The 26,687-nt window shown below is 39.8% G+C and overlaps 1 protein-coding gene across 2 annotated transcripts in view; it reads right to left on the bottom strand.

The window, feature by feature from the left end:
* Positions 1–1,035: 1,035 nt before the first annotated feature.
* The window catches only part of atp1a1a.4 (ATPase Na+/K+ transporting subunit alpha 1a, tandem duplicate 4), a 72,054-nt gene continuing 46,402 nt past the window's right edge, over positions 1,036–26,687 (bottom strand). The window contains exons 1-23 of one of the 2 annotated variants that reach the window (XM_079615476.1): positions 24,281–24,417; positions 12,839–12,986; positions 12,589–12,702; positions 12,418–12,477; positions 11,508–11,711; positions 11,291–11,404; positions 11,081–11,215; positions 9,518–9,635; positions 7,945–8,213; positions 7,519–7,827; positions 7,235–7,369; positions 6,962–7,154; positions 6,709–6,884; positions 6,310–6,446; positions 6,083–6,233; positions 5,822–5,990; positions 5,582–5,736; positions 4,097–4,220; positions 2,282–2,427; positions 1,742–1,872; positions 1,551–1,652; positions 1,368–1,459; positions 1,036–1,175 (exon numbers count right to left, since the gene is read on the bottom strand). In XM_079615476.1, coding sequence (XP_079471602.1) covers positions 1,147–1,175; positions 1,368–1,459; positions 1,551–1,652; positions 1,742–1,872; positions 2,282–2,427; positions 4,097–4,220; positions 5,582–5,736; positions 5,822–5,990; positions 6,083–6,233; positions 6,310–6,446; positions 6,709–6,884; positions 6,962–7,154; positions 7,235–7,369; positions 7,519–7,827; positions 7,945–8,213; positions 9,518–9,635; positions 11,081–11,215; positions 11,291–11,404; positions 11,508–11,711; positions 12,418–12,477; positions 12,589–12,702; positions 12,839–12,850 — 3,075 coding nt within the window. In that variant the 5' untranslated portion in view covers positions 12,851–12,986; positions 24,281–24,417 and the 3' untranslated portion in view covers positions 1,036–1,146. Of the gene's footprint in view, positions 1,176–1,367; positions 1,460–1,550; positions 1,653–1,741; positions 1,873–2,281; positions 2,428–4,096; positions 4,221–5,581; positions 5,737–5,821; positions 5,991–6,082; positions 6,234–6,309; positions 6,447–6,708; positions 6,885–6,961; positions 7,155–7,234; positions 7,370–7,518; positions 7,828–7,944; positions 8,214–9,517; positions 9,636–11,080; positions 11,216–11,290; positions 11,405–11,507; positions 11,712–12,417; positions 12,478–12,588; positions 12,703–12,838; positions 12,987–24,280; positions 24,418–26,687 lie in introns of those variants that run through there. The other variant, XM_079615475.1, reaches the window with a different exon arrangement.

Below are 26,687 nucleotides of genomic sequence, written 5' to 3'. Positions count from 1 at the left end.
ATGATGTCATCATCACAAGTGTTTTTTTTTTTTTTATCCTGATGGAATATTACATCAGTTTCTATTGTTCTTAAATTAATCTGATTACAGTTGCTGGAGACTGCCACTACTATAGTTGGTGTTTTTACACCTGAAGAAGACATACAGTAGTTTAATTAATCAATAAAGTGATTAAAGCAATGTTCCTATCAGTAATGTAAAATATTTAAGTTATGTCTCTGTGAGGTTCAATATTTAATTATTGGCTTCAGTCTTAAAAATAAACGTTCTTTATTGGCATTGTTGGTTCCATGAAGAACTTTTAACATTCTTGAAACCACTAAAGTTTCTTTATAGTGGAAAAAATGTCCTTTAGTTTATTAAAATGTTCTTTATGCTTCACTCTTATAAATAAAGGTTCTGTAAAGTGCAGTGATCCATAGAACAATAATGTTTGGTTCCACAAAGAACATTTCAGCGATCAGTTCTAAAAATAACTTCTTTTTTTTTCTAAGTGTGAAGAGCATTTTAAAAATCTAAAAAACCTTTTTAAAAATAAAGAAGTTTTTGTGGAATGGAAAGATTCCATGGATGTTAATGGTTCTTCATTACTACGGAGATCCTAAAGGGACATGGTCATGAAAAAAAAAAAAAAAAAAAAAAGGTTGGGAAAGGATGGGAAAAGTCAATGCTTTTGCGTTCTATCACAAGACATTTTGAGGTCTTTGCGAGGGAACACAAAGTTTCTCGGGGGAACAAAAGCATTGACAAATATTTTAGGGGCTCCATAAGAACCTTTATTTTTAAGAGTGTAAGAAAAAATGGATCTTTAAAAAACTGTTGACTGAAGGGTTCTTTGGTGAACCAAAACCAGTTCTTCTATTGCATCACTGTGAAAAACCTTTAAGAGTAGAGACACAATGCAATACTCTCAGGTTACCAAGAACTATAAAAAGAAAAGGAGTGGGTGAAAACATGCTATCTTCCTCGTATAAATCAACACTTCATCTGCATCTTTTCAGATTCATACAGCACAATGAAGACTCAACTCAACTCAATCTAATTTCACAGGTTTATTGATTGAAAATGACCAGATTCTGTATCATTTTGAAAATATCAAAACGAATGTCTTCTTGCATGTGTTTGCGACATAAAGTCCTCTTGTTTTCAGTAGTATGTTTCTTGTTCCACCCAGCCTGAAAGAAAACAGCACAGATATTAGAGCCAGTTCATTCTTAATCTCTCAAAGTATTGAAAAACAACAAAACGCTGTTAGGAAAGTTATCAGAAATCCCATTCAAAATCCAGAATTCCTCTTGGGAAACATATACTTTAGCTTTAAAATGAAAGCAAACATAGTTGATATCAATGTCGAAGTCTGTTATTACCTCCTGGGCTCCGCCTAAGGATATATCTTCTAGCTTCATCATATACGAAGATGAGCAGTGAGTATGGGAAGGCACAGAACCACCAACATGGTCTAAATCATAATAACAATATTAGTTGGTTAATGGTTTTCCAAAATCTGCTATGTTATAAAAAATAAAGATTCCAATTGGAAAAAAACCTACTTGAGAGGATACATTCTCAAAGCAACGTCCATGCCTGGGCAATAGGACAAGAAAGCTGCCAGAGCAGTTTCTTCAAACAGACCAAAGATGAGGATTTTGTTTCTATGAAAGAAAAGTGGTAAACATTATGGCATGGCCTTTAAACCAACACATATTACACACGTTTATGTCTGGACCCTTTGTTTACATACCTCATTCCCTGTTGTACAATGGAATTCCTTCTGGTTTTACAGATGATTAGATCAGCCCACTGCACAATCACAATACTGGCGAAGAATGCCGTATGGCACGTGAACTCCACAATCTTTCTGCGCTCATACGTCTAGAAATATAAACAGATGAGCAATATTAACATGATTGATAATTCACATTTGCAGACATCCCACCTCTCCCGTATGGTCCAGGACTCTCCCGCATATTGATATATTGGAAATTATATACAAGATCTGTGAAAAATTCCACCTAGTATTACCAAGACAGCAAACATAGAGTCGGTTCAGATCCGGGCCACATCTGGTACATGTGGATTCCAGATGTGGGCCGGATCTGGGCCAAACTATGTTATGTTGCGGTCTGGGTAAGGTGCGTTTTTGGTGATCCAATCACAATTGGGTCAGCCAAGAAATATTACCATTTTCACCTGGTATTATCGGAAATTCGTTTTTGCTTGGTGGGATGTCTGCATTTGTTGTTTAATACAAGTTTTTGATTTATAGAGCTGTGACACCTACCCATTGCTGGCCATAGCTGTCTTCCAGGTCATTGAGATACTTATCATCCCAGTTGACTCGAATTCCTATTAAATCGGAGGGCAGGAATCCGTTCTCGGCAAGAATTACAAAGTAGGCAAAGAACCCTGCAACTGCTTGCATCATACCTAAAAATACGTATGATGACATTAAAATTTAAGTTAGGAGGGTCTGACAATAGATTAAAATAATTGTGTATAACCTGCAATTAAATGTTTTTTTGAATGTATTTATTTATGTAATACTTGAAATTGTAGTGCATTCCATTTTAATTAATTTATTTAGTTTTTCTTTAAAAAACAGTAGGTGGCGGCGCTGTTCATAATTAGCAATTACGAAGTTTCGTTGACAGTTTTAATGTGCTAAAGATATAGCCACCCTTCTTGGTTTTGCTTCATGAAGCTGTGGTTTACAGTGAATTCAGAACAGCTCAGCTTCGCTCCGCGTCCTGCCTAACAACACCATAAATTCACTGTAAAGCACTGCTTCTTGGGGCTTATTGCTGTAGGGTATGTTCACACGTGTAGTTTGGTTCGCTTGGTTTGTCTTGCCTTCAATTGATGGTATTTTGACCAGCTGAGAACTCGCAAAGAGCTTATAAAATGTGTTAAGGCATCAAAACAGCGGTAGGAATCCTTCCGTCACAAACACAAATGAAGATCTGCTGCGATGAGACGCAGTTCTAATACTGAAGTGTGATGGGCAACATCATGACTATGATGAGAAAAAACAGGTACGCTTGAGCATTCAGTCCTTGTTAGGGTCCTTGTGACATTTGGTCTGTGTTGTGTTCATATTTCCGTCGAATCGCACCAGAGTTCGTTTGGAAGTGGAGCGAGACCCATCTTTTCAGCGGTCTCGGTCCTCTTGTTTGGTGCGCACCAGGCTTCAGATGGCACCGTTCACACTTATTCAAATGAACAGCACTAACACAGCAAACACACCAGGATTTGTTTTAATCGAACCAAACATGCAAAGTGTGAACACACCCTTAATAAGTAACAAACCCTGCTGCAATGCATTAGTACCATCAAAGGTGTGTTTCGCTTATTGGTGATATTTTGTATGTTGAGCATCCATGATAATTAATTTAAATGCATGGTTAGAGTAAAATAGTTAACACTGTTTAAGAACAATAAAGTTCTTGTTTAAAACCAGGTCAATGAATGAACATAGAGCTAACAGGTACAGTATTTTCCGGACTATAAGTCGTACTTTTTTTCATAGTTTGGCTGGTCCTGCGACTTATAGTCAGGTGCAACTTATATATCAAAATTAATTCATACTGACTGAGATGAACCAAGAGAAAAAATTACTGTCTACAGCCACGAGATGGCGCTCTAGTTGGCGGAGTTGTTCAGAAACGACACCGAGGAAGAATTAAATGTATTCAGTGTTGTGGAATGAGATCGGGAGCTTGGTGAACTTGCTGACCGGTAACTTGCTGGCTAATGTTAATTTAGCCTATTCAGCCTCCCATGTATATGTTCTTTATGCTATTGTGTCGCTGAATAACTGTTAATGTGTGACGTTAACATACCGGACACCTATTCAGCTGTTGTTCTGTGTGCGATTGTGTAGTTGAATAACTTGCCTTTCCAGATTAAATGTCTGTTCTTGGTCTTGGATTTTGTGAAATAAATGTCTAAATAAATGCGACTTATAGTCCAGTGCGACTTATATATGTTTTTTTCCTCTTCATGACGCATTTTTTGACTGATGCGACTTATACTCCGGAGCGACTTATAGTTCGGAAAATACGGTATAAACATCTGTTTAGAATAACCATGCTCTTACCGATTTGACCGTAGGCCATACTGATTAGCCTCTCATTCACCAGTTTATCTGTTTGAGCGTTTCTGGGTTGTCTCTTCATGATGTCACTTTCAGCAGTTTCGTAGGCCAATGAGATAGCAGGAACCTGTGGACACATAAAAAAACAAATCAAATACAATGCAAGTGCAATGACAATTACAAGGTTTCATTCTATGCATCCATGCATTGCCAAGATAAGGCCACATTTCCTGGTTGGGATGCTATTCATTGATTATTAGAAAAAGCTGGGGAAGATCTGTAAGTTGGTATCTATTAAAGATGGTGGAAACCATGATCCAATGAATCAGAAGAAAAATAATAACATGGTTCAAAGTTCAAGTTCAAATGTTGAGCTGTTGGTTAAGTTAACTTAACATGGTTAAGTCTCTTCGATCAAGTGAGCTCACAATGCTTTTGAGAAATGCAGCCATATTGTTTACAGTGATGAACAGGAAAATAATGATAAATGATGCAAAGAGAATTAAATTCTGCTGTAAAGTAGCTCTAGACAATAGTATAATTGTTCAGGAGAAGTCAGTTCAGTGTTGATTCAGTTCAATTGAATAACTGTAAAGTTCATCAATTAAGAAATGAGTTCAATACAGCTGTAAAGCAGCTCTGCAGAAAACAGTGATGTCATCATCCAGCGCAGGTCAATCTCATCCAAATGACCAAATTTTAAAATGTTTTACCATATGGCTCTAAGGCCCCATCCACACTACTGCGTTTTTGTTTAGAAACGGAAACCTTTTGCTACGTTTGCACCTCCCGTCCAGACTACAACGGCAAAAACAAAGACCTAAAACGGAGAAGTTTAGAAACGCTGCTGACCCCGTTCTGCGTTTCGAATCTCCGGAGGGCGTTTTAGTGAAGACGGTCAAAACGGAGGACTTTAGAAACGATGACGCAGAGGCTCACGCTCGGCTCTATGATTGGCTGTCATCAGTCATGGCGTATCCTTCCCTGATTCGTCAGACACCCATCACATGACCCGTCCCCGGGAAGAAAACATACAAAAACAGCCTGGACTACGTAACGTTTGTGACTGCAACGTGGATAACGAATCACAAGCGTTACTGACGTTGATGTCTTTGCTAGCAGCTGTTGTGCAAATAAATTCTGCATTTTACAATGCTATAACTGCCTACATGCGCCTCGTTACACCGGCACGCACATGCCCAGTGTTGGTGAATGGTCACGTGATCTGCGTTTTCAGTCGTTTTAATGTGGACAGAGATCAATTCTAATACGCAGCTAAAACGCTGGTGTGAACGGAGATCGTATTCATTTTAATTCTCCGTTTCTAAACTAAAACGCAGTAGTGTGGATGAGGCCTAAGGCTGCCAACCCAAAGAAGAAGAGCAAAACTAATCTACACAACAGTTGTATATGCACATTCAATGCTTGACACCCCTGATTCTCATACTGGACAATATTCTACACAAAAAAAAGTGTCCTTTCACCTACCATGTCTGTTCCCAGGTCAATGCAGAGAATTGTGACTGTGCCCAAAGGTAGAGGAATATTAGCAATGATGAACAAGAGGAAAGGTGAGATTTCAGGGATGTTACTGGTCAGGGTGTAGGCAATGGACTTCTTCAAGTTGTCAAAGATCAAACGTCCTAAAATTGAAGACACATTTGAGAAATAAGTCTTAAAGTAACCTTAATAATTCCTCAGTCAATTAAGTTTCCAATAACATCATACCTTCTTCTACTCCAGTGACAATTGAGGCAAAGTTGTCGTCCAGAAGGATCATGTCAGCAGCCTGTTTAGAAACATCAGATCCAGCAATACCCATAGCCACACCAATGTCAGCCTTCTTCAGAGCAGGAGAATCATTGACACCATCACCGGTTACGGCTACAATGGCACCCTGATAAGAGTAAAAAATCCATTAAAATGGTCCCTGCTGGGTAAAATCATCTAGAATCAACTAGGATTGAATAGATAACTCTCTGGCGGTACCTGTCGCTGAAAACCTTCCACAATGATCAGCTTTTGTTGAGGAGAAGTTCTGGCGAACACAATTTCTGTATGATGTTTCAGGATATCATCCAGCTGTTCTTCACTCATATTCTTCAGTTCTCCACCATGGACCACACAGGCCTTAGCATCTCTAGAGGCACACTTTGTATTAGCAGACATTTAAAACGTGTTGTCCATAAAGTTTTTGTTTGAGATGGCGAGTTTACCTTGGATTAACCTCTCCAACAGGGATATTCAAACGAGCAGCAATGTCTTCCACAGTCTCGTTGCCTTCTGAGATGATACCAACACCCTTTGCAATAGCTTTAGCTGTAATTGGATGGTCACCAGTAACCATGATAACCTGTAATAGAAGATTCTGAATTAACATTTGATTAACTGAATGTCATTGCAACAAGAGCGCAAAGGTGCAATATATTCAAACTGTGGATCTTGAATCAAGAACAACATCTTGATTCAAGACCCTTTACAATAGCCTTAGCTGTAATTGGATGGCCACAAATAACCTGCGATAGAAGATATAATGCTTGATCATCTGATTAAATTACTTTAATACAAGTACAATGAAATCAAGCCATCAGTCTTGAATCAAGGTGAAACAACACCTTGATTCCAGCACTCCTGCACTTGCCCACAGCATCTGGTACAGCAGCACGAGGAGGATCGATCATGGATATAAGGCCAACAAAACACAGGTTCTCAGTGGGGAAGTTCACTTCATCAGCATCAAATGCAAAACCCTCAGGAAACTGGTCATCAGGGAGGCAAAAGTGGCAGAAACCTTTGAGAAAGAACACAATCACTAATGTGCATAGTCATAGTTTTCATGGCACATGGAACTTCATAATGTGGCTTTACCCAGCACTCTTTCTCCAAGACCTCCGAGTTCTACATAAGCATTTTGGAATGAATCTTTCAGTTCATCGTCCAAAGCCTGTTCTTTTCCTTGAATCAAAATGGAGGAGCATCGATCCAAGATTCTCTCAGGTGCTCCCTTCATTACCATCAGGTGCTTAGACTCTAAGGAATTGATATTCTTGTGGATTGAGAGCTGGAAAAAAGCAGATTAGGTGTTGTTAGGGCGACCAGCCAAATCTGCAAATCTCCAAAGAATACATCAACAAAAAATACCTGATATTTGTTGGTGGAGTTGAAAGGGATTTCAGCAATCTTTGTGTACTTATCTCTCATTTCAGTGACTGAACCACAGCACAGCTCAATACACTTCAACAAGGCAGACTCAGAGGCATCACCAGCTGTTTCTCGCTACAAAAAATTGATTTAGTTATTTTACTAATAGAGTCTTTACAAACATATATTTACTGCTGGACCTCTACAAGTCACCCTAATGGTAAAACATCTAGATATTTCCCTAAATATCCTAAAGTTATAAATATTGAGAAACTCAAGCACACCTTAAGGATTGGGAGATGGCTCTGATCAGCCAGGAAGACGGCACGATTGCACAAGCCAGCAACACGTGCAAGAGCAGACCAAGTAGCAGAGCTCTTGTCAAAAGAGGTTCCACTCTGGTTCTCTGTGGTGTCTGCTTCATGAATCTGGTTGTCAAACCACATGTGAGCGACGGTCATTCGGTTCTGGGTCAAAGTTCCAGTCTTGTCAGAGCAGATGGTGGAGGTCGAGCCAAGTGTCTCCACGGCTTCCAGATTCTTCACCAGGCAGTTTTTCTTTGCCATTCGTTTGGCGGTCAGAGTTAGACACACCTATTTGAAGTTACAAATTCAGCAATCATTTTTGGCTCAAGTGTTCTAGAAAAGAATTTGAAAAGTAGATACAGTTGACTACACAAGAAGCATATCGAAAGAAGCACCCTGACTTACAGTTACAGTGGCAAGGAGACCTTCAGGTACATTCGCGACAATGATTCCAATCAGGAAGATGACAGCTTCCAACCAACCATATCCAAGAATCAGAGAAAGAACGAAGAAGGATACGCCCAGGAACACAGCTACGCCAGTGATAATGTGGATGAAGTGCTCAATCTCTTTAGCAATAGGTGTTTTTCCACCATCCAGGCTGGAGGCAAGAGTGGCAATACGACCCATGACGGTGCGGTCACCGGTGTTGATGACAATCCCTCTGGCAGTACCTATTGAATATTGTAACTTTTAATTATATAATTAGGGGTTCAAGCGCATAGCGCTGAAAACCAATTGTATTGTTAGAATTTCCAAGGATCAGTATTCTCTCCTAAAATTGATTGGGCAGATCAAACCATAAGTTGTAGAGACTTGAAACTTTGAGGGATAGTAGTACCTACCCCATTTACAATGTCACCAAAGCTTGACCCAATCAGCCTGATCAAAAGTACAGAATGGCTCATTACTCCTAAAGCTTTTGTTCTTAAATGTCTTTTATCGTTGTAATCCTTGAACCTCGAATCCAGATTCGATCGACACCATGGCGAAATTTTCGGGTATTTTGGATTTTTAGAAAAACTTACTTTTGCGAAGTAGTCCTAGGTTTTACGCCCAATCGGAACCAAATCAGTGCATAAAGATTCTCTGGAGTCTGATTGTACATAATTACAAAAAATGTCGAAATTTCAATTCATGTCCATGGTTACTTTTACTATAACGACTATCCCTCTTGAACGGAATGAGATAATTTCCCCAATCTTGGTACACCTATCTATGGGCTCAGTCTGTGGTCACGTGAAAGAGGACGCAGCGACTGACCACTTTGTGGAACTATAAAATTAAAAAAAAAATTAAAATGACAATAGCTACACAACTGTCAGTATGATTGAAAACTGGCATGCGGTGTCTTTGTCCAAGGTGCCGCAGTTGTCTATGAGGACATTCGCGTATCTCAAAAACATGGCCGCCGTCGGCCAATGATGTTTGAGCGTCTGTCAGACAAGGTTAACAGAGGTCAATCAGAACGAAATCAAACTAGGGCCTGTTTGTCTCACGGCCCTAGAGGCCTGTGAGAAATTTGAAATAAATCGGCCACCAGAGGGGGGCGCCTTCACGGTTTTCACGTGCGTAAAGGATTGTACTGTATATCACGCGATTTTCACACATGCCCACGACATTCATACCACATGGTAGAACTGGTAGAACAACTTTCTCTCAAGAACAACCACTGTCAATCAAATTGTTAATTAAATATTGGAGATTATTTCAAAAACCTACTTTCGCGAACTAGTTCTGGGTTTTTGGCTCAACCTCGATAACTGTTAAAAAGCTTTAAAAACATATATTTCCTTAGTAAATTCCCTGTTTTGGATTTAAATGGTATTTTCCATCTATGAAAAATACAACATAATACCGCATACGCATGTGCTTAAAGGTCTTAAAGCGCTTGAACCCGCTTAATTGCTGCTTGCAGCTATATATTTCTGTCATTGTTTTTGTTATCCAACAAACTTTAGCTGTCTTATCATTGTACCTTCAACGCAGTTGGTAGAGAAGAATGCAATGTTTCTGGTTTCCAGGGGATTTTCATTGGAGAAGTCAGGAGCACGAGTCTGGGGTTCAGATTCACCAGTGAGTGAAGAGTTGTCCACCTGCACAGAAGGAAGGAAGATTTCCATGAATATCCATGTTGGTCCAGGCTTGTTTATGCTGGTTAATACTGGTTTCGTGTTGGTCTAGTTTAGGGGTGTCCAATGCTGTTTTACCTCTGCAAAACATTGGCCTACCAGGAGCAGATTTGGACACCCATGGTCTAGCTGGTAGAGCAGCATAGACAACCTGTTCACCAACAAAACCTTGGTTGACTAGCATAGAAACTAGGGATGCACAATATTTCAGCCACCATATCGGTATCCGCCGATATAAGTTATCGTTATTGGCCCAATATGAAAATGTGGCCGACATATCAAAGCCGATAAATAATGGATTATTGATGATTGGAATCACTTCAAATAAGGAAAATACAGTTAAGTGCAACATGTGCACCGCAAGTCTGTCATATAGGCTAGATAAAATTATAATAAGAACATTATAATTGTGTGCTTGAGACATGGCTTTTAATGGTAAGACTTATGTTTTTGTAGTCAGGCTCTAAAAAACTATATAAAAATTTGGATTTAGATTTATCGACCAATATATTGATTATCGGCTTTCAAATATAAAGAATTATCGGTTTTATAAAAAAAAATTATATCCGTGCATCCCTAATAGCAACCAGTTAGACAAAACAATGCGGTTCAGCGAAAAGAGGAGGCGTGTTCCGGCGCAAACGTTCCCTGGTGCTATTTTGCAGTTTGAGAAAACAATTCCGCCACTGACCAGGAAAAACCTAGTCTAAAGACAGTGGCGCGTTAGTGATATGCTATTTTAAGGGCACATGCTTGGCCATTATGTAGCGTGTGAATAACGCGCATACACTTTAATTCTCTAATCTAAACAGACGCAGCAGTTTTCATTTTTGCAAATCATAATAACAAGAAAACATATTACCACACGAGGGAAATCATTGTTGTGTCCATGAAGATGTGAAAACAATAGGCATAAATCTAGATTACACATTTACCCAAATTATTATACGCCTGTTTAACCGAAGCTAATTTGTGTGGGTTTCTCCCATCATCCTCATACAATGTCACTTCTCTGTGTTTTACGGCCCTGGCGAGAACGTCGTCTCCTCGGCTGTGAACCGCTCCTGGCATGCACTGGCAAATCCGCCGTTATAATAGCAATCCGCCGTGGAACAAGCGCGCCGGCTCTTAAAGGGAATGTGAGAGGACGCTCTGATTGGTTTATTGTACGTTACACCCAAACCACACCTATGAATAATGAAGCGACTGCAGACCAACATATTATAGATTTGCGTCGGGCGCAAGAGTCGTTTATCCCGCCGGTATAATAGCAACAGCGCCGGGATCCGCCCACAAAGTTACTTGCGTTTCGCGTTTGATACTTGCGTTTCAGATCCTTAAAATAGGGCCCAACATATCTATGCCAGTCTATTTAACAGTTTGCCATTCTAATGACCTTCAGGTCTTACCTTGCATCCATGTGCAGAGATGATACGAAGATCAGCTGGGATTCGGTCTCCACCTTTGACCTCCACAAGATCTCCAGCGACTACCTCCTCAGCATTGATGTTCTTTTTCTCTCCTTCACGCACAACCAGAGCTTGCTACAAAACCAGAATGTATTAAAACGACTAGTTTTTTTGTGAGAGCTAAAATGTCTAATTTTTGAATTTCAGTACCTGAGGAACAAGGTTCTTAAACGATTCCATGATCTTAGAGCTCTTTGCTTCTTGGTAGTATGAGAAGCATCCCGTGATTATGACAACACCAGCAAGCACAATCCCCAGGTAAAGCTGCAAAAATTATTCTACTAATTATTCAATGAAGAATTGACATTTGTTGACATATTAACTATTTATGCATAATTAAGAGAAGACAATTTTTGCTCCATAGTACATTGTCATTCGCGGGTTCGTCTTCGGAGGCAGCCTGGATTCCATATGCCAGGAAACAAAGGATCGCACCAATCCACAGCAGCGTTGAGAACCCACCAAAGAGCTGTTTGCAGAACTTGATCCATTCTGGGGTCGTAGGAGGGGGGGTCAGTGCATTCGGCCCGTCACGAGCCAAGATCTCCTTTGCACGGGTAGAAGACAAGCCCTGCCAAAAATGATTTAAAAAAACAAATCAATGAGTTGTCGCAGGGTAAGCAAGTTCAAAACTGTAGCGTGGATTTCATAAAATAAAATAAAATTACAGAAATATGAGACTCCAGGTAGATATTGTGTAATAACTGGAAGGGACATGCTGTCCTTGAGGTGTTGGAGTGAAATGAAGGTCAAGGTAGGGCAGAGGGTTCGGTCCAGGTACGGGCGGAGCTAACAGTCGGACACCACCCACTGCCCTATGTCCGGGTCTGCTTCAGGACAGCTCGAATCATATTATGCACATAAGTTTTTCAGATTCGTAGTTACATAAGTTGAAAGTGCTCGAATTAGAAGTTTTCCATTACAATTTATAATCTACTGTTTCCAATACATATAATCTACTGTTTCCAATACATATAATCTACTGTTTCCAATACATAACAATATACTGTTTTGCCTTGAACATGTCTGCTGTGATCTGGCTAACATCTTACACAGACGTCATCAATAATCATTATTTTGCTTTGAGTAAAAGCGCTTTGATTTGACAGAAAATAACTTAATATTACACAATTTCAATGATTGTTATTCAGATTACCAGCCGTTCTTTTTAATGGTGGATTATAACAATAATCATTTATGCTCATCTAATCAGATAAAATATGCATATTAATTATTTTAGATGCAATAAGATTTCCCGAAAGTGTCACTAAACTCACCCTGGTGAGGTCAGTGCCATATTTGCGGTGAAGCTCGTCCAGTGTCAACTTGTGGTCGTCCTGTGGAAAAGAAAAGAGCCTTGAAATCTCAGTTCTCCACATTATGATTAAATGGAGCGTTAAAAGTATGTTAATGCAATGTGTATTTTCTAAATGCATTTATATACACACCAGATCCACTTCTTTTTTAAGATCGTCCATGTCCTTCTGCTTATTTTTCCCCTTTTTTGGCATTTTGGCTCCATCCTCTGAAGTTGCCGCCAATTTGTACTTATCATTCCCCGTCTATTAAGAATAACAATACTTTGCGTAAGTAATAAACACATTGCTGATTTAAAAAAGGCATAGCATGAGATACAATAAAAAATACAACAAATGGAGCAATAAGAGCAGGAAAGCAAATAAAATAAGGTCCACTTACGCCAAGCCCCATTTTCCTCGTTTATTCCAAATCAAAATCTAAACCTTGTGGATTTTAAACGTCGTCGTTCTCCTGATAGCCACTCCGGAGACACAAAGCTCCTGTGTGTCCAAGCCAGGTTCACAAAATTTATACCCCGCCAACTCACCTGTTTCAAGGAGGAGTTTTGAGGAGATTAGGGAGGAGTTTGGCTGCTGTCATCGAGCTTTAACATTTACTCAACCTTCATCCAAACAGGTAGGTCATGTCATTGACACCAAGATGAAGAACTATAATAGTCTTATTACTAGACATGTGGTAGTTTACACAACAATTTACTAGTATTTAAAAAACCTTCCCTGTGCACTGATTTGTCTTCAACATTAATCATTTATTTGCCGATGATCAGGCGCCGGCTTATTTTTATGACCTTTGGCCACTTCTCCATTTCAAAGGTAAGTGATGAATGACTGAGTAAATTGTGTCCTTTGGCATTCAACACCCAGTAATAAACCTAATAGATCAAACTATGTTTGCACACGGCCACAAACGTATCTCAAGAATTCTGAATGTGAGTTTTGCAAAGGCTTTGTCCGTGTTTTGTAAACGGCTCGCTATCTTTTCTCTGTCAACAGTGGATTAAGATGAGTCCATATTTATGCTTTTCACCAGCTTAGCACCACTTATATGTCGGTGAGCATGGTTTGCACATTTCCTTTTGATTTTGCATCCATTTGTTTGGTAAATAGTCCAGGAAAACCAGGAGCAGCTGGAGCCTGGTAATGACAGCATGCTTTAGGAAGAAGGGGATGAAGTGTGCAGATATTCAAGGTGAACACAGGGTTGTGGGAAAGTCAACAGTGACGATCAGCCTTTCTGACAGTCGCAGAAATCCATTTTAGTGGTTACATTTTAATATTTCTTTCCTTATAGGTCTGGCACTCATTAACATGAAATGGGGCTTTAAAATAGATACCTAACCAAGTTTTAAAGAAGCAGTTCAGTCTCTGAAAGGAAACATTATATACTAAAGTAGGCGGTCTGTGACTTAGCAGAGCCGAATAATCGAGAATATACAGTATTACTTTGTAACAAAATTAGTGCACTAGTCTTTGAAAACAGCAATGCCTGGATCAAATCAGGTAACAGCTAATAATATACCCTTAAACAGTGAAAACTATTATTTAGGGATCCGGTTCCAGTGCTTCATCCCATGATTGGTGTGTCTGACACAGGGATTATTGACTAAAAGAAAGGATGATGTGTTGAAGTGGCTGATTCTGTGAAGGGGGAAGGGAAGTACTGTATCTCTCCGACACACGTGATTACAGCCGCCGCTCTATGAGCACCAATGCAAACGAGGAAAGAGGAAGGAAAAGGCCATCTAATGCTGTAATGTCTGGCCTATACAAACATATAATGTGATGTAACAGTAAATTAATCACTTTACAAATTAAAGGTGCTTCATGTTATTTGATTATTATGGAATTTGAGAGATGCAAACCAGAATATTTAATATTAGATAATATGGCCGGCCAAGGCTGTCAATTTCCATCAAGAGGTGGAGGGGAAGAGGGCAACACACACACACACACACACACACACTACACTTACACTTACTCTTACTCTTACACTAACCCGACCCCTTTTAAAAATTCCTTTTTTACATTTAAAAAAAACATCACAGTATGATCAAAAATGTCCCCACAAGGACTTTGGATATTGCCGTCTTTGTGGGGACATTTTGTCCTCATAATGTTGGGTTTACCTGAATCAGACACACACACACACACACACACACACACAGACACACACACACACACCAAATTGTGTCACCCCAAATTGAGGGATTCCAATCTGTCTGCCGCTTCTTTATTTTCACAATATGAATGTCAGCGTTGTAAGTGTGTACTCTTCTGTTCATCAATGTGCAATAATCAGTGTGGAGTGTCTCTCTCAGGCACAGCTGTGAGTGTGGAGGGAGATGTCAGACACTGAGAGAGAGAGAGAGAGAGAGAGAGAGAGAGAGAGAGAGAGAGAGAGAGAGAGAGAGAGAGAGAGAACGAGAGAGAGAGAGAGAGAGAGAGAACGAGAGAGAGAGAGAGAGAGAGAGAGAGAGAGAGAGAGAGAGAGAGAGAGAGAGAGAGAGAGAGAGAGAGAGAGAGAAATATTGTAAACATGACAACTGTGAGAGAAGGCAGTGTCTCTGTCTCTCACGGCTCTCCGTGAAGAACACTGCAGAAAGCATTATAAAAAGAGACCAACCTCAGGTCTGTATTCTATAGCATTCATGAACCATTTAAAGGGATAGTTCACCCAAAAATAAAAATTCTGTCATCATTTACTCACTATGGAAGTCAAAGCTTCTGCAAGAACCAATGAGGTTCATTCTCGTGTTACGCATCACGTTTGAGCTTCTGAAAGAGCCAATGAGGTTCATTCTCGTGTTACGCATCACGTTTGAGCTTCTGAAAGAGCCAATGAGGTTCATTCTCGTGTTACGCATCACGTTTGAGCTTCTGAAAGAGCCAATGAGGTTCATTCTCGTGTTACGCATCACGTTTGAGCTTCTGAAAGAGCCAATGAGGTTCATTCTCATGTTACGCATCACGTTTGAGCTTCTGCAAGAGCCAATGAGGTTCATTGTTGTGTTACGCATCACATTTGAGCTTCTGCAAGAGCCAATGAGGTTCATTCTCATGTTACGCATCACGTTTGAGCTTCTGCAAGAGCCAATGAGGTTCATTCTCATGTTACGCATCACGTTTGAGCTTCTGCAAGAGCCAATGAGGTTCATTGTTGTGTTACGCATCACATTTGAGCTTCTGCAAGAACCAATGAGGTTCATTCTCATGTTACGCATCACGTTTGAGCTTCTGCAAGAACCAATGAGGTTCATTCTCATGTTACGCATCACGTTTGAGCTTCAGCAAGAACCAATGAGGTTCATTCTCATGTTACGCATCACGTTTGAGCTTCTGCAAGAGCCAATGAGGTTCATTCTCATGTTACGCATCACGTTTGAGCTTCTGCAAGAGCCAATGAGGTTCATTCTCATGTTACGTATCACGTTTGAGCTTCAGCAAGAGCCAATGAGGTTCATTCTCGTGTTACGCATCACGTTTGAGCTTCTGCAAGAGCCAATGAGGTTCATTGTTGTGTTACGCATCACATTTGAGCTTCTGCAAGAGCCAATGAGGTTCATTCTCGTGTTACGCATCACGTTTGAGCTTCTGCAAGAGCCAATGAGGTTCATTCTCATGTTACGTATCACGTTTGAGCTTCAGCAAGAACCAATGAGGTTCATTGTTGTGTTACGCATCACATTTGAGCTTCTGCAAGAGCCAATGAGGTTCATTCTCGTGTTACGCATCACGTTTGAGCTTCTGCAAGAGCCAATGAGGTTCATTCTCATGTTACGCATCACGTTTGAGCTTCAGCAAGAACCAATGAGGTTCATTGTTGTGTTACGCATCACATTTGAGCTTCTGCAAGAGCCAATGAGGTTCATTCTCGTGTTACGCATCACGTTTGAGCTTCTGCAAGAGCCAATGAGGTTCATTCTCGTGTTACGCATCACGTTTGAGCTTCTGCAAGAGCCAATGAGGTTCATTGTTGTGTTACGCAACACATTTGAGCTTCTGCAAGAACAAATGAGGTTCATTCTCATGTTACGTATCACGTTTGAGCTTCTGCAAGAGCCAATGAGGTTCATTGTTGTGTTACGCATCACATTTGAGCTTCTGCAAGAGCCAATGAGGTTCATTCTCGTGTTACGCATCACGTTTGAGCTTCTGCAAGAGCCAATGAGGTTCATTCTCGTGTTACGCATCACGTTTGAGCTTCTGCAAGAGCCAATGAGGTTCATTGTTGTGTTACGCATCACATTTGAGCTTCTGCAAGAACCAATGAGGTTCATTCTCGTGTTACGCATCACGTTTGAGCTTCTGCAAGAGCCAATGAGGTTCATTGTTGTGTTACGCAGCACGTTTGAGCTTCTGCAAAAACCAATGAGGTTCATTCTCGTGTTACGCATCACGTTTGAGCTTCTGCAAGAGCCAATGAGGTTCATTCTCATGTTACGTATCACGTTTGAGCTTCTGCAAGAGCCAATGAGGTTCATTGTTGTGTTACGCAGCACATTTGAGCTTCTGCAAGAACCAATGAGGTTCATTCTCGTGTTACGCATCACATTTGAGCTTCTGCAAGAACCAATGAGGTTCATTCTCGTGTTACGCATCACGTTTGAGCTTCTGCAAGAGCCAATGAGGTTCATTGTTGTGTTACGCATCACGTTTGAGCTTCTGCAAAAACCAATGAGGTTCATTCTCGTGTTACGCATCACGTTTGAGCTTCTGCAAGAGCCAATGAGGTTCATTGTTGTGTTACGCATCACATTTGAGCTTCTGCAAGAACCAATGAGGTTCATTCTCGTGTTACGCATCACGTTTGAGCTTCTGCAAGAGCCAATGAGGTTCATTGTTGTGTTACGCATCACGTTTGAGCTTCTGCAAGAGCCAATGAGGTTCATTGTTGTGTTACGCATCACGTTTGAGCTTCTGCAAAAACCAATGAGGTTCATTCTCGTAAAGTTCTCAGATTTCATCAAACAAATCTTCATTTGTGTTCCGAAAATGAACGAAAGACGTACTGGTTTGGAACGACATGAGTAATTAATGACAGATTTTTCATTTTCGGGTGAACTAACCCTTTAACTGCTGGTTAGATGAGCCGTGTTCAGCAACCGTAAACAACTAAACTCTGCTCTGTGCCTGACAAACACCCTTTAATAACAAGTTTAGTCTCATGAATGATTTGTTTGGGTCACACTCAACCGGCTGACTCATTTTTTCTGTTGCACGATGAGCAATGGTGACAGAATTGTGGTTTTTGGGGTAAGCTACTCCTTTAAAAGGACCATAAGGCACCTGTAATCACCCTCGAGAAAACTCAGCACATGATGTCCTTTCACTGCGCTCTGTCCCCGGAGACCCGAATCACTCAGCTCGCTCACATATAAGGGATATTGTGTGCGATTGGCTCGTCGCATGTGAGAGAGCATTGTTCCCTCTCAGAGACCGTAGCTTTACCTAAGATTTGTGTCTCCAGGGTTCAGGTTACCAGACGTCCCGTCCCCCCTCCCCTCTATCTGCCCACTTTGTCCCTGAACAGAATTTTCCACTCGTCTTTTCCAGGGAAGACACCTACATTCATCCGTTGTACTTCTCATCCTCTCATTATACACTCGCCTAAAGCAAAAAATAGACTCTAATTGTGAGGGATTGAGCGCTGCGAGTGTAAACACAGAAGAGGAGAGAGTAACTTATCCTTAGAAAATCCTCCAGGAGAGTCAAACTAATTATTTTTAGTGATGAAGATAGATAGTATTTTATCTGGTTCATTGTTGCATAAAACACATGTTGCACAAGGCTAAATTACATCTGGCCTCTTGCGGCATACAAACATATTTTCAGTAATTATATCCTTTAAGCAAAACAATTAAAATGCCTTGTGTTGTGACTGCCCAAAAACGTTAACCAGAAACTACAAAAGTTTGGGAAGTTTGGGCAAGAAATTACTACTTTTATTCAGCAAGGATGCATTAAATTGATCAAAAGTGTCAGTAAACATATTTAAAATGTTGATTTTAAATATGCATATATCAGCATATATGATTTTTGAAGGATCATGTGACACGAAGTAATGGCTGCACAGTTATTTTAAATGTGATTATTATTACACAGTTTTTACCCTATTTTTGATAAAATAAAAGCAGCCTTGGTGAGCAGGAGAGATTTCTTTCAATTCAATTGAAATAATTTCAATTTATTTAATTTTAAAGTCCCCCTGTTGTCAATAACTTTATCCCTTAAAACTCATCTTTGATCACCAAAATGACATATTTCAACTTTTTTTCCTTGAAAAAAATGTCATGCATTAAAATAGCTTGAATGTAACTCGACACCCCTGCCTAATTTATTATATGAATATGCAAATGAGCCCCGCCTCCACTCACTCACTCACTCACTCACCTCAGAGATCCACTGGTTGACGATCACACGTTGATCTGATTGGTTACAAGGTAGTGTGTGACGTCAGAAACACCAGCGATTTCAAACCGTGTTTTTGAGACGGTCTTTGGTTCACTGCAGTTTTAAGCAGAAAATACTCAGCAATGCTATCGACTTATGAATTTACACATGGTTTGTCTTAAAACATATTAAAAACACCACATAGACACATAAACAACATTAAAAGCTGGATTTTCACCACAAGGGGTCTTTAAAAAATCTTACCGACCCCAAAACATAGCTTTTAACATTGCTTTTTTAAAATCAAAATAACAATTAAAAAACCACAACAATAAAAAGGAAAAGAAAATGCATGTGCAAAAACAGCAAGCCGCATGAATCAACTTACATAAGACATCAGTTAAAAATGTCTGTTAATATGTTACCATTTCCAGTATTTATTATCTGTCACTAAACTTTTAAATATCTGTACTCTGTACTGCTAATTTATTTGCATGACACCCATTACGCTTTGCCCGTGAACCTTGAACAGTTTTGCCCTCGAGACGTCTTTGCTTACCTATAAACAGCAGGAGAAAGCAGAAACGTACGAAAGAGTAACATGAACGTCTACACACAGAATGGACAGTGAAAGTAAAGATCTAGCAGGTTGACACAACAAACACTTTCTGTCACACGAGGTCATGGAAAAGCACTCTACCGAAACCTTTGTGAAACATTGTCCTATGAGGGCTTGACAAAGTTATCCGCTGATATGTTTTAGCCCTGATAGCGATTCACAAGAAGTTTTATTTATGGTCCACTTTAGATATTCTAACTATACTGAACAATATTATAAACGCAACACTTTTGTTTTTGCCCACATTTTTTATGAGCTGAACTCAAAGATCTAAGACTTTTTCTATGTACACAAAAAAAATTATCTCAAATATTGTTCACAAATCGGTCTAAATCTGTTTTAGTGAGCACTTCTCCTTTAGTGATAATGTATGTACACAAAAATTTCTCTCAAATATTGTTCACAAATCGGTCTAAATCTGTGTTAGTGAGCACTTCTCCTTTAGTGATAATCCAGAGATAATCCATTTTTATGTATGCAAAAAATTTTTCTCAAATATTGTTCACAAATCGGTCTAAATTTGTTTTAGTTAGCACTTCTCCTTTAGAGATAATCTATGTACACAAAAAAAATTCTCTCAAATATTGTTCACAAATCGGTCTAAATCTGTGTTACTGTGCGTTCACACCGGACGCGAATAGCGCGTCAAATTCGTGCCTGCCGCGTCTAGTTATACGCTTGATCACTTTGTGTCCATTCCACACTTTTGTGTAAATTCCGCTTCAAATGTATGTTTTTACGCGCGTCAATTTTGCTCTTGACGCGTGTAAAAACATACATTTGAAGCGGAATTTACACGCGTCAGAGGCGAAAGTTTCGAAATCCGTTGGCGGCCATCTTTTTACAAGATGTCTGATGTTGATAGATCATTTAAATAGTTGTAAACTAGCAGCACGGCAGCTTACTAGCGAGTTAGTAGGTCAATAACGTGACACAAAAGTGAAATTTGTATATCTTACAACTTACCCGGTTATCTCCTCACTTATCTTCTTCCAAGCGAGGTACTTTTTGTTCCTGTCTCTATAAAAGTACGAACTTGAGTCATATAATTCCGGGTGATCACTCACAGCTAAAATTATTTTCTCCTCCATTTTGAATGAGGGACTTCGAGCAGGAGTTTGTTATGCTATGTCACGTGAAGCAAGCAGGCTCCTGATTGGTTAACGCGGCGCGAATTGACGCAGAAGTTCTGATTTTTCAACTCGGGCGGCAGACGCGAATTCGCGTAAAACACGTGAATGCACAAAAGCACTATAAAATTATTCGCGCGTAACGCGCCAGACGCTCAATTCGCGCCATTTGCGCGAACTTGACGAGCGAATGAGGCATATTCGCATCTACCGCGCCGCACTCTACGCCTCATTCGCGCCGCAGGATTTTTATACGCGCGTAACGCGTCTTTGCATTGACTTAACATTGAAATCACTCGCGCCTGACGCGCAATTCGCGTCCGGTGTGAACGCACCATTAGTGAGCACTTCTCCTTTAGTGATAATCCAGAGATAATCCATTTTTATGTACACAAAAAAAATATCTCTCAAATATTGTTCACAAATCGGTCTAAATCTGTGTTAGTGAGCACTTCTCCTTTAGTGATAATCCATCCACCTCCCAGGTGTGGCATATCAAGATGCTGATTAGACCGTATGATTATTGCACAGGTGTGCCTTAGGCTGCCCACTCTAAAATGTGCAATAAACATGGGGGCAAAAAACAAAAGTGTTGCATTTATAATCTTATTCAGTGTATCTTTACAACCACATGTCAACTAGCGGTCAGTAGAGTATTACCTTCTGCTTAATATCTGCTAACACTTTATTTTGATGCTCCTCAATACACTTTTCTACTGACTCTAAAGTAACTTTACAACTATATATTACCCTAACTTAACAGTCTACTAATCCTCTAATGACTGTTAGTTGCAAAGTTACTTATAAAATGTCTAAAGTGGACCATCAAATTAAAGTGTAACCCATAAGCAGTTATTAGCATTAGGCCTACAAGCAACATTAATGATTGATCTCGTCCAGAACTTCTTGCCTTGTCTAAATCTTCCACACAGCAAAGCCTCAGATATTGGTTTAGATATGTGTTTGACACCTGGCTGAAGAACACAATGATACAATGAAATATATATATATATTATATAAATTATCATATAATTATTTCTGAAGGATCATGTGACACTGAAGACTGGAGTAATGATGCTGAAAATTCAGCTTTGATCACAATTTACTATATATATTTGCATAGAAAACAGCTGTTTCATTTGTAATAATTCTTCACAATATTAATGTTTTTATTGTGTTTTTGAAATATATGCACGCGCACACACACACATACACACACACACACACACACACACACACACCTGTTAAAACAGTTTGTTTTTGTGTTGTAAAAAATAACAAAGATAAATCGTTTCGAAACTTTTCAACCTCAAATTTGGAGCAGAGCTTGTTTAGATTTATGGCTTTAATTTTCTCGCAATTTTAGGTAAAACATGTTTTGCTAAATTTAATTTTTTGTGCATTTTTTACAACAATAAACGTAAAATGTATACATTTTTAAAGTTCGCTTTTTAAAACTTAAAACTTCACTTAAGCAATAATCTGACAAGTGTCGTCTTTAACGTAAGTATCGTCTTTAATTCTTCAAAGCGTTCAAGATGATTGACAGTCTAGGTTGGAAATTTAATTTTTTAGATCTATGCTCAAACAGTGAATAAATAGATCATAACTACTGCATGAATATAATTTAGTACCATAAAATCTCCTAAAAATACAACATATTAGATATAAAAAACATTATCGAACTAAAATATAGTACAATCATTTCATTTGAAAAGTATTTTAATTAATATTTATATACCGGTAATTAATTATTCCAGCGATTTATCATTGCATTGTATGCTTTAGCCAGCTAATTTCTGTGTAACACTCATTATGCTTCACTCTTGAACAGTTTTGCCCTCGAGACATCTTTGCTTACCTATAAACAGCAAGAAAGCAGAATTACAAAAGGAGGAAGAACACACATGTATGAACTCAAAACAGTGAAAGTATTATTATTATGCTGCGGGTTCACGCATCATGGCAGACATAATCACTCCATATATATATATATATATATATATAATTTTACAGACGTATTAGCCCTGCTAAAAAGGTTATTGTAACAGACAGTGTCTTTTAGTTGCTTTTAACCCCTTAAGCGGTGCCCCCTTTTTTTTAATAGACATGAAAATGCACATTTTGAACTTAAAAGGTTGTAATTCAAGAATTCTTTGGAATATAGATGTAAGATTGGTCTTGTTTTAAAGAAGACATTCGGCAGATTTTTGTAGAAGTGAAAAAAGTTATAGAAGTTTGAGTTAATGAAAATGTACAATGTTAAAATTCTCTATTCATTTAATGAATAATTAAATGTAATTATTCATATTTTATATAAAATATATATTTTCAAAACCTGGAGGACTCTAAAAATAGAAGAAAAAAATCAAAGCCAAAAATCTGAACAAGTTGTGTTTCAAATGTTAGGTTGATATCTCAAAAATAAGCGTTCAGTGAGATTTAGTTTGGGCGCAGTACCACACTTCTCCACTAGTGGACATTACTGCCCATATAAGGACGCCTCCATTTCCATATGTTGTTTAAGTCTGACCATTATTTTTACAATTTTCATACAATTTATGAATTAGACATCCTATTCAGAAGTAGTGTTGGAAGTTTGGCAGATTTTGAAATGGATTCAACCTCTAAGAAACACAAAAGATCACGTATGTGCATTATTGCTCGCTGCCACATCACTAATGCTGAATCTATTATTGTTTTCTTTATATTTAAAACATTTTCAGAGCTTTTTTTCTAAAATAATTTTCTAAAATGAATAGATGCTATCTTTTGAACTCTTGGCATGAAAACAAACTGTGGTTTCTACCATTCTTTCATGATTTTTCATGTTCATCACTATTTCAAAATAAAGGCCTTAGGAGGATGAGCATATTCTTGTTGCAAATTTATCAATTACTGCTCCTCTGTAATTTATTTTGAAAATCAGTCACCAAATATGTAAACTAGAGATTGTAAGCTTTCAAAGTTAGTCAAGTTTAGGTTTAGTATATATTACTGTTTTAAATATAATGGCCAATATAACAGGTTAAATCCGCCAATGCTGAAGCACTTTTCGGTTTCGACACTAGACGGTGCGGATCCAGAGCACCACAGATATGCATGGAAAGCATTTAATGTGAGTTTTCAGAGTCGGCCAGGGCAGCTTTGGCTAGCAAGCGCTCTCAGAATAACACAGACGTAAAGTCTGACCACTTCATAAGATTCAAAAGATGGATTTATTCGCTAGACGGCATTCCTGTTTTAAAAACTGCTCATTTCTCCACAAAAGCTGCATCTACAAACAAGGCTCAATGCCCAGTTAGCATGGCAGATTTACAACCGGGACAAAGGTAGCTCAACATTTAAAGAGCTTTGAGCTTAAAAACAGCTTTATTCATAAACTCGGAGAGAAATATAGCTAGCTTTAGTCTCTCAACTTGGCAAAGGCTGAGACACAAGCTGGTTCATTTGGGAACAGATCCCAGCTGACAAAATATGGGCAAAGGATGTTTTGCTAATGTTCCCATTAAAGGGGTGGTTGATTATGATTGCACTTTTTTAACGTTAGTTGGTGTGCAATGTTGCTGTTTGAGCGTAAACTACATCTGCAAAGTTACGATTTATAGATTATCAAGACAGAATATGCTAATCAGTGACTAGAAGATAACTACACATAAGCTTCATAAACTCATCAACTAACCATTCAGAGATGTCCTGTTCTTCTACATGTTGTCACTTCTTCTTGAGTCTCTCCATCATTCTGACTCCGGTTTCAACATGAAAGGCTGAAAGTTTTTGAAATTTTCAGTGCATGTGTGTGTGAGTGTGTGTGTGTGTGTGAGGTAAAAGGACACGAGCTCTTGTAGCTCCGCCCCCTGTGCCGGGAGCAGCAGCTCATTTGCATTTAAAGGGACAGACACAAAACGGTGTGTTTTTGCTCACCCTCAAAAAGTGACAATTTTAACATGCGATATAAAAATATCTGTGGGGTATTTAGAGCTAAAACTTCACACACACACTCTGGAGACATCAGAGACTTATTTTACATCTTGTGAAAAGGGCATTATACCACTTAAGTTATCAAAACCTCCAGTTTTTAAATTCTTTTAAAAAGGCTTGTTCTTGGTTATGTCACATTCCATTGTATCATTCTGCAAACATAATGGGAACGTTACTTTGGAATTTCTCAGAACATTCTGTCACGGGGTGACAAAAACCTGAACGGGACCCAGAACTGGTGAATGCACAGTGAATTTGTTGCCATGGCAGCGAGGCCAATTGCCTGAGTGACAGCAGGTGTGGGGCAATCACAGGGAACGCTGTGAGAGAGACACATATTCAGATGGGGCTTTAAAAGCAGAGAGGAAACAGACTGTGGCGTGGTTCTCCTCCCGTGTGGTGCTGTGTTTGTCAGCGGGTTGTTCTTTTTACTGAGGTTGGGCTGTGGAGGGCGAAGATCGAAGCAAAGGAAGAGAAAGGAAGGAAGTATTTGTCAGCGAAGACCTAAGGAATATCGTCAGCAGTGGGAAAGACGCAAGTGATGAGTATCGGATCCGTTGTTTATATGCACTAACACTGAAGTGGTGTTGAGAGAGTTTGGAAGTGTGTGGCACGAGTGAATTATTACACCGAGTGAATTGTTGATCTGTCTCCAACTCAGTCCTCTCTTTGCCGAATGTAACTACCGCTGTACCATCCTTCTGCTTTTCCTGGAGCGAAGTCGAGCCTGGCCGAAGACAAGATTCGACCTGGTGGGAGAAAGACCGGTGGGTGAGTGCTGGCCCTAATGCACGGTGTGTGAGTGGAATTACAGTGCCTGAAGTGACGATTCACCCGGTTTGTGCTGTGAAGTGAAATTGTTGTGTGGAGAAATAATAGAAATCTGCCGTGCACTCTTCCCATACAGTCTTCCACCCGCTGTCTCAAAAGGAAGGGTCTGATAAGCAAGAGCCCAATTTCCTCCGTGAGCAGGCCCGGCTCTGTTAATGTTGAGTGTTTCACCCATCGCTGAGCTGTTAAAGTCGTGCTGTGTTTGTTCCCGTGTCCCGCCAAGTAGAGCGTTTCGCTAAAGTGTTCTCCCCGCCTGGTGGTCTCCACACGCCCCTATTGGAAGCCTTTGCCCTGTTCAGAAGAAGAGAGAGGTATATCAGTTGAAGTTTCATGTACTGTTGAAACCGTTAAGATCTTCCTGAACTGTTTCAGTGCTCAACGAAGTGGAGTGTTTTCGTCCAAAGTGTCCTCCCCGCCTGGTGGTCTCCACACGCCCCTATTGGAAGCCTTTGCCCTGTTCCGAAGAAGAGAAGGTATTTTAGTTGGAAGTTATATCTATACTGTTGAACAGCCAAACCTTACTGTACCGTCCCAGTGTCCAACCAAGTGGAGCGTCTCGCTTCAAGTGTCCTCTCCATCTGGTGGTCTCCACACGTCCTCCATAGGAAGCATCGGCCTGAAAACGGAAAGGAAGAAGGTACCCCAGCCGAGTGTTCATATACTGTCGCACCGTTAATCCTTGCCATATCGTTCCAGTGACCCACCCGCCTCCCACACTTTCATACCTTCCTGGAGTCCCGTGGAGAAGAACCTACCGAGTGACCTACCTGGACGGCGCGAGGATCTCCCTTGGGCCCCCTTCAACGAGCCCCCGGCCCGCCACGATCGTTCCTCTCCCTCCATCCCAGGAGGTCCAGAGACGCTCGAACTGCCCTGGCCACAAGAAGAAGTTTTAATTAGGACTTATCCAATTGACCAATTTTAATACAATAAAGTACTGTCAATATTTTTATTTCCTTGTCTGTCTGGTCCTTGACACGTTCCTCGAGGTGGTTCCCGGTTTCCAGGGGTGGGTGCAGTCTGGCTTGGCCCGCCCCGACCTGTGACAATTCTAAAACAAGTTACATTCCATTAACGTCACTGGAAGAACGTTTGTTCATACGTTTGCCAGAACGTTCGGTGAGCTGGGCTAGTGGACACGTCATGTAATAGTGCATTCGGTGGGCTGGGCGGATTTACTCTCAGACGGGAAGTTACTGAATGACTTACTGAGGAAACAAGCGAGTAAAGCGAAGGAGAAAAGTGTGTGTGTGTGTGTGTGTGTGTGCGCTTGTGGT

This window comes from Phoxinus phoxinus (assembly GCF_949152265.1).
Source record: "Phoxinus phoxinus genome assembly, chromosome: 6".
Taxonomy (NCBI): Eukaryota; Metazoa; Chordata; class Actinopteri; order Cypriniformes; family Leuciscidae; genus Phoxinus; species Phoxinus phoxinus.
Note: the sequence above shows the minus strand (reverse complement) of the source record. Positions and strands in the feature narration are given on the sequence as shown.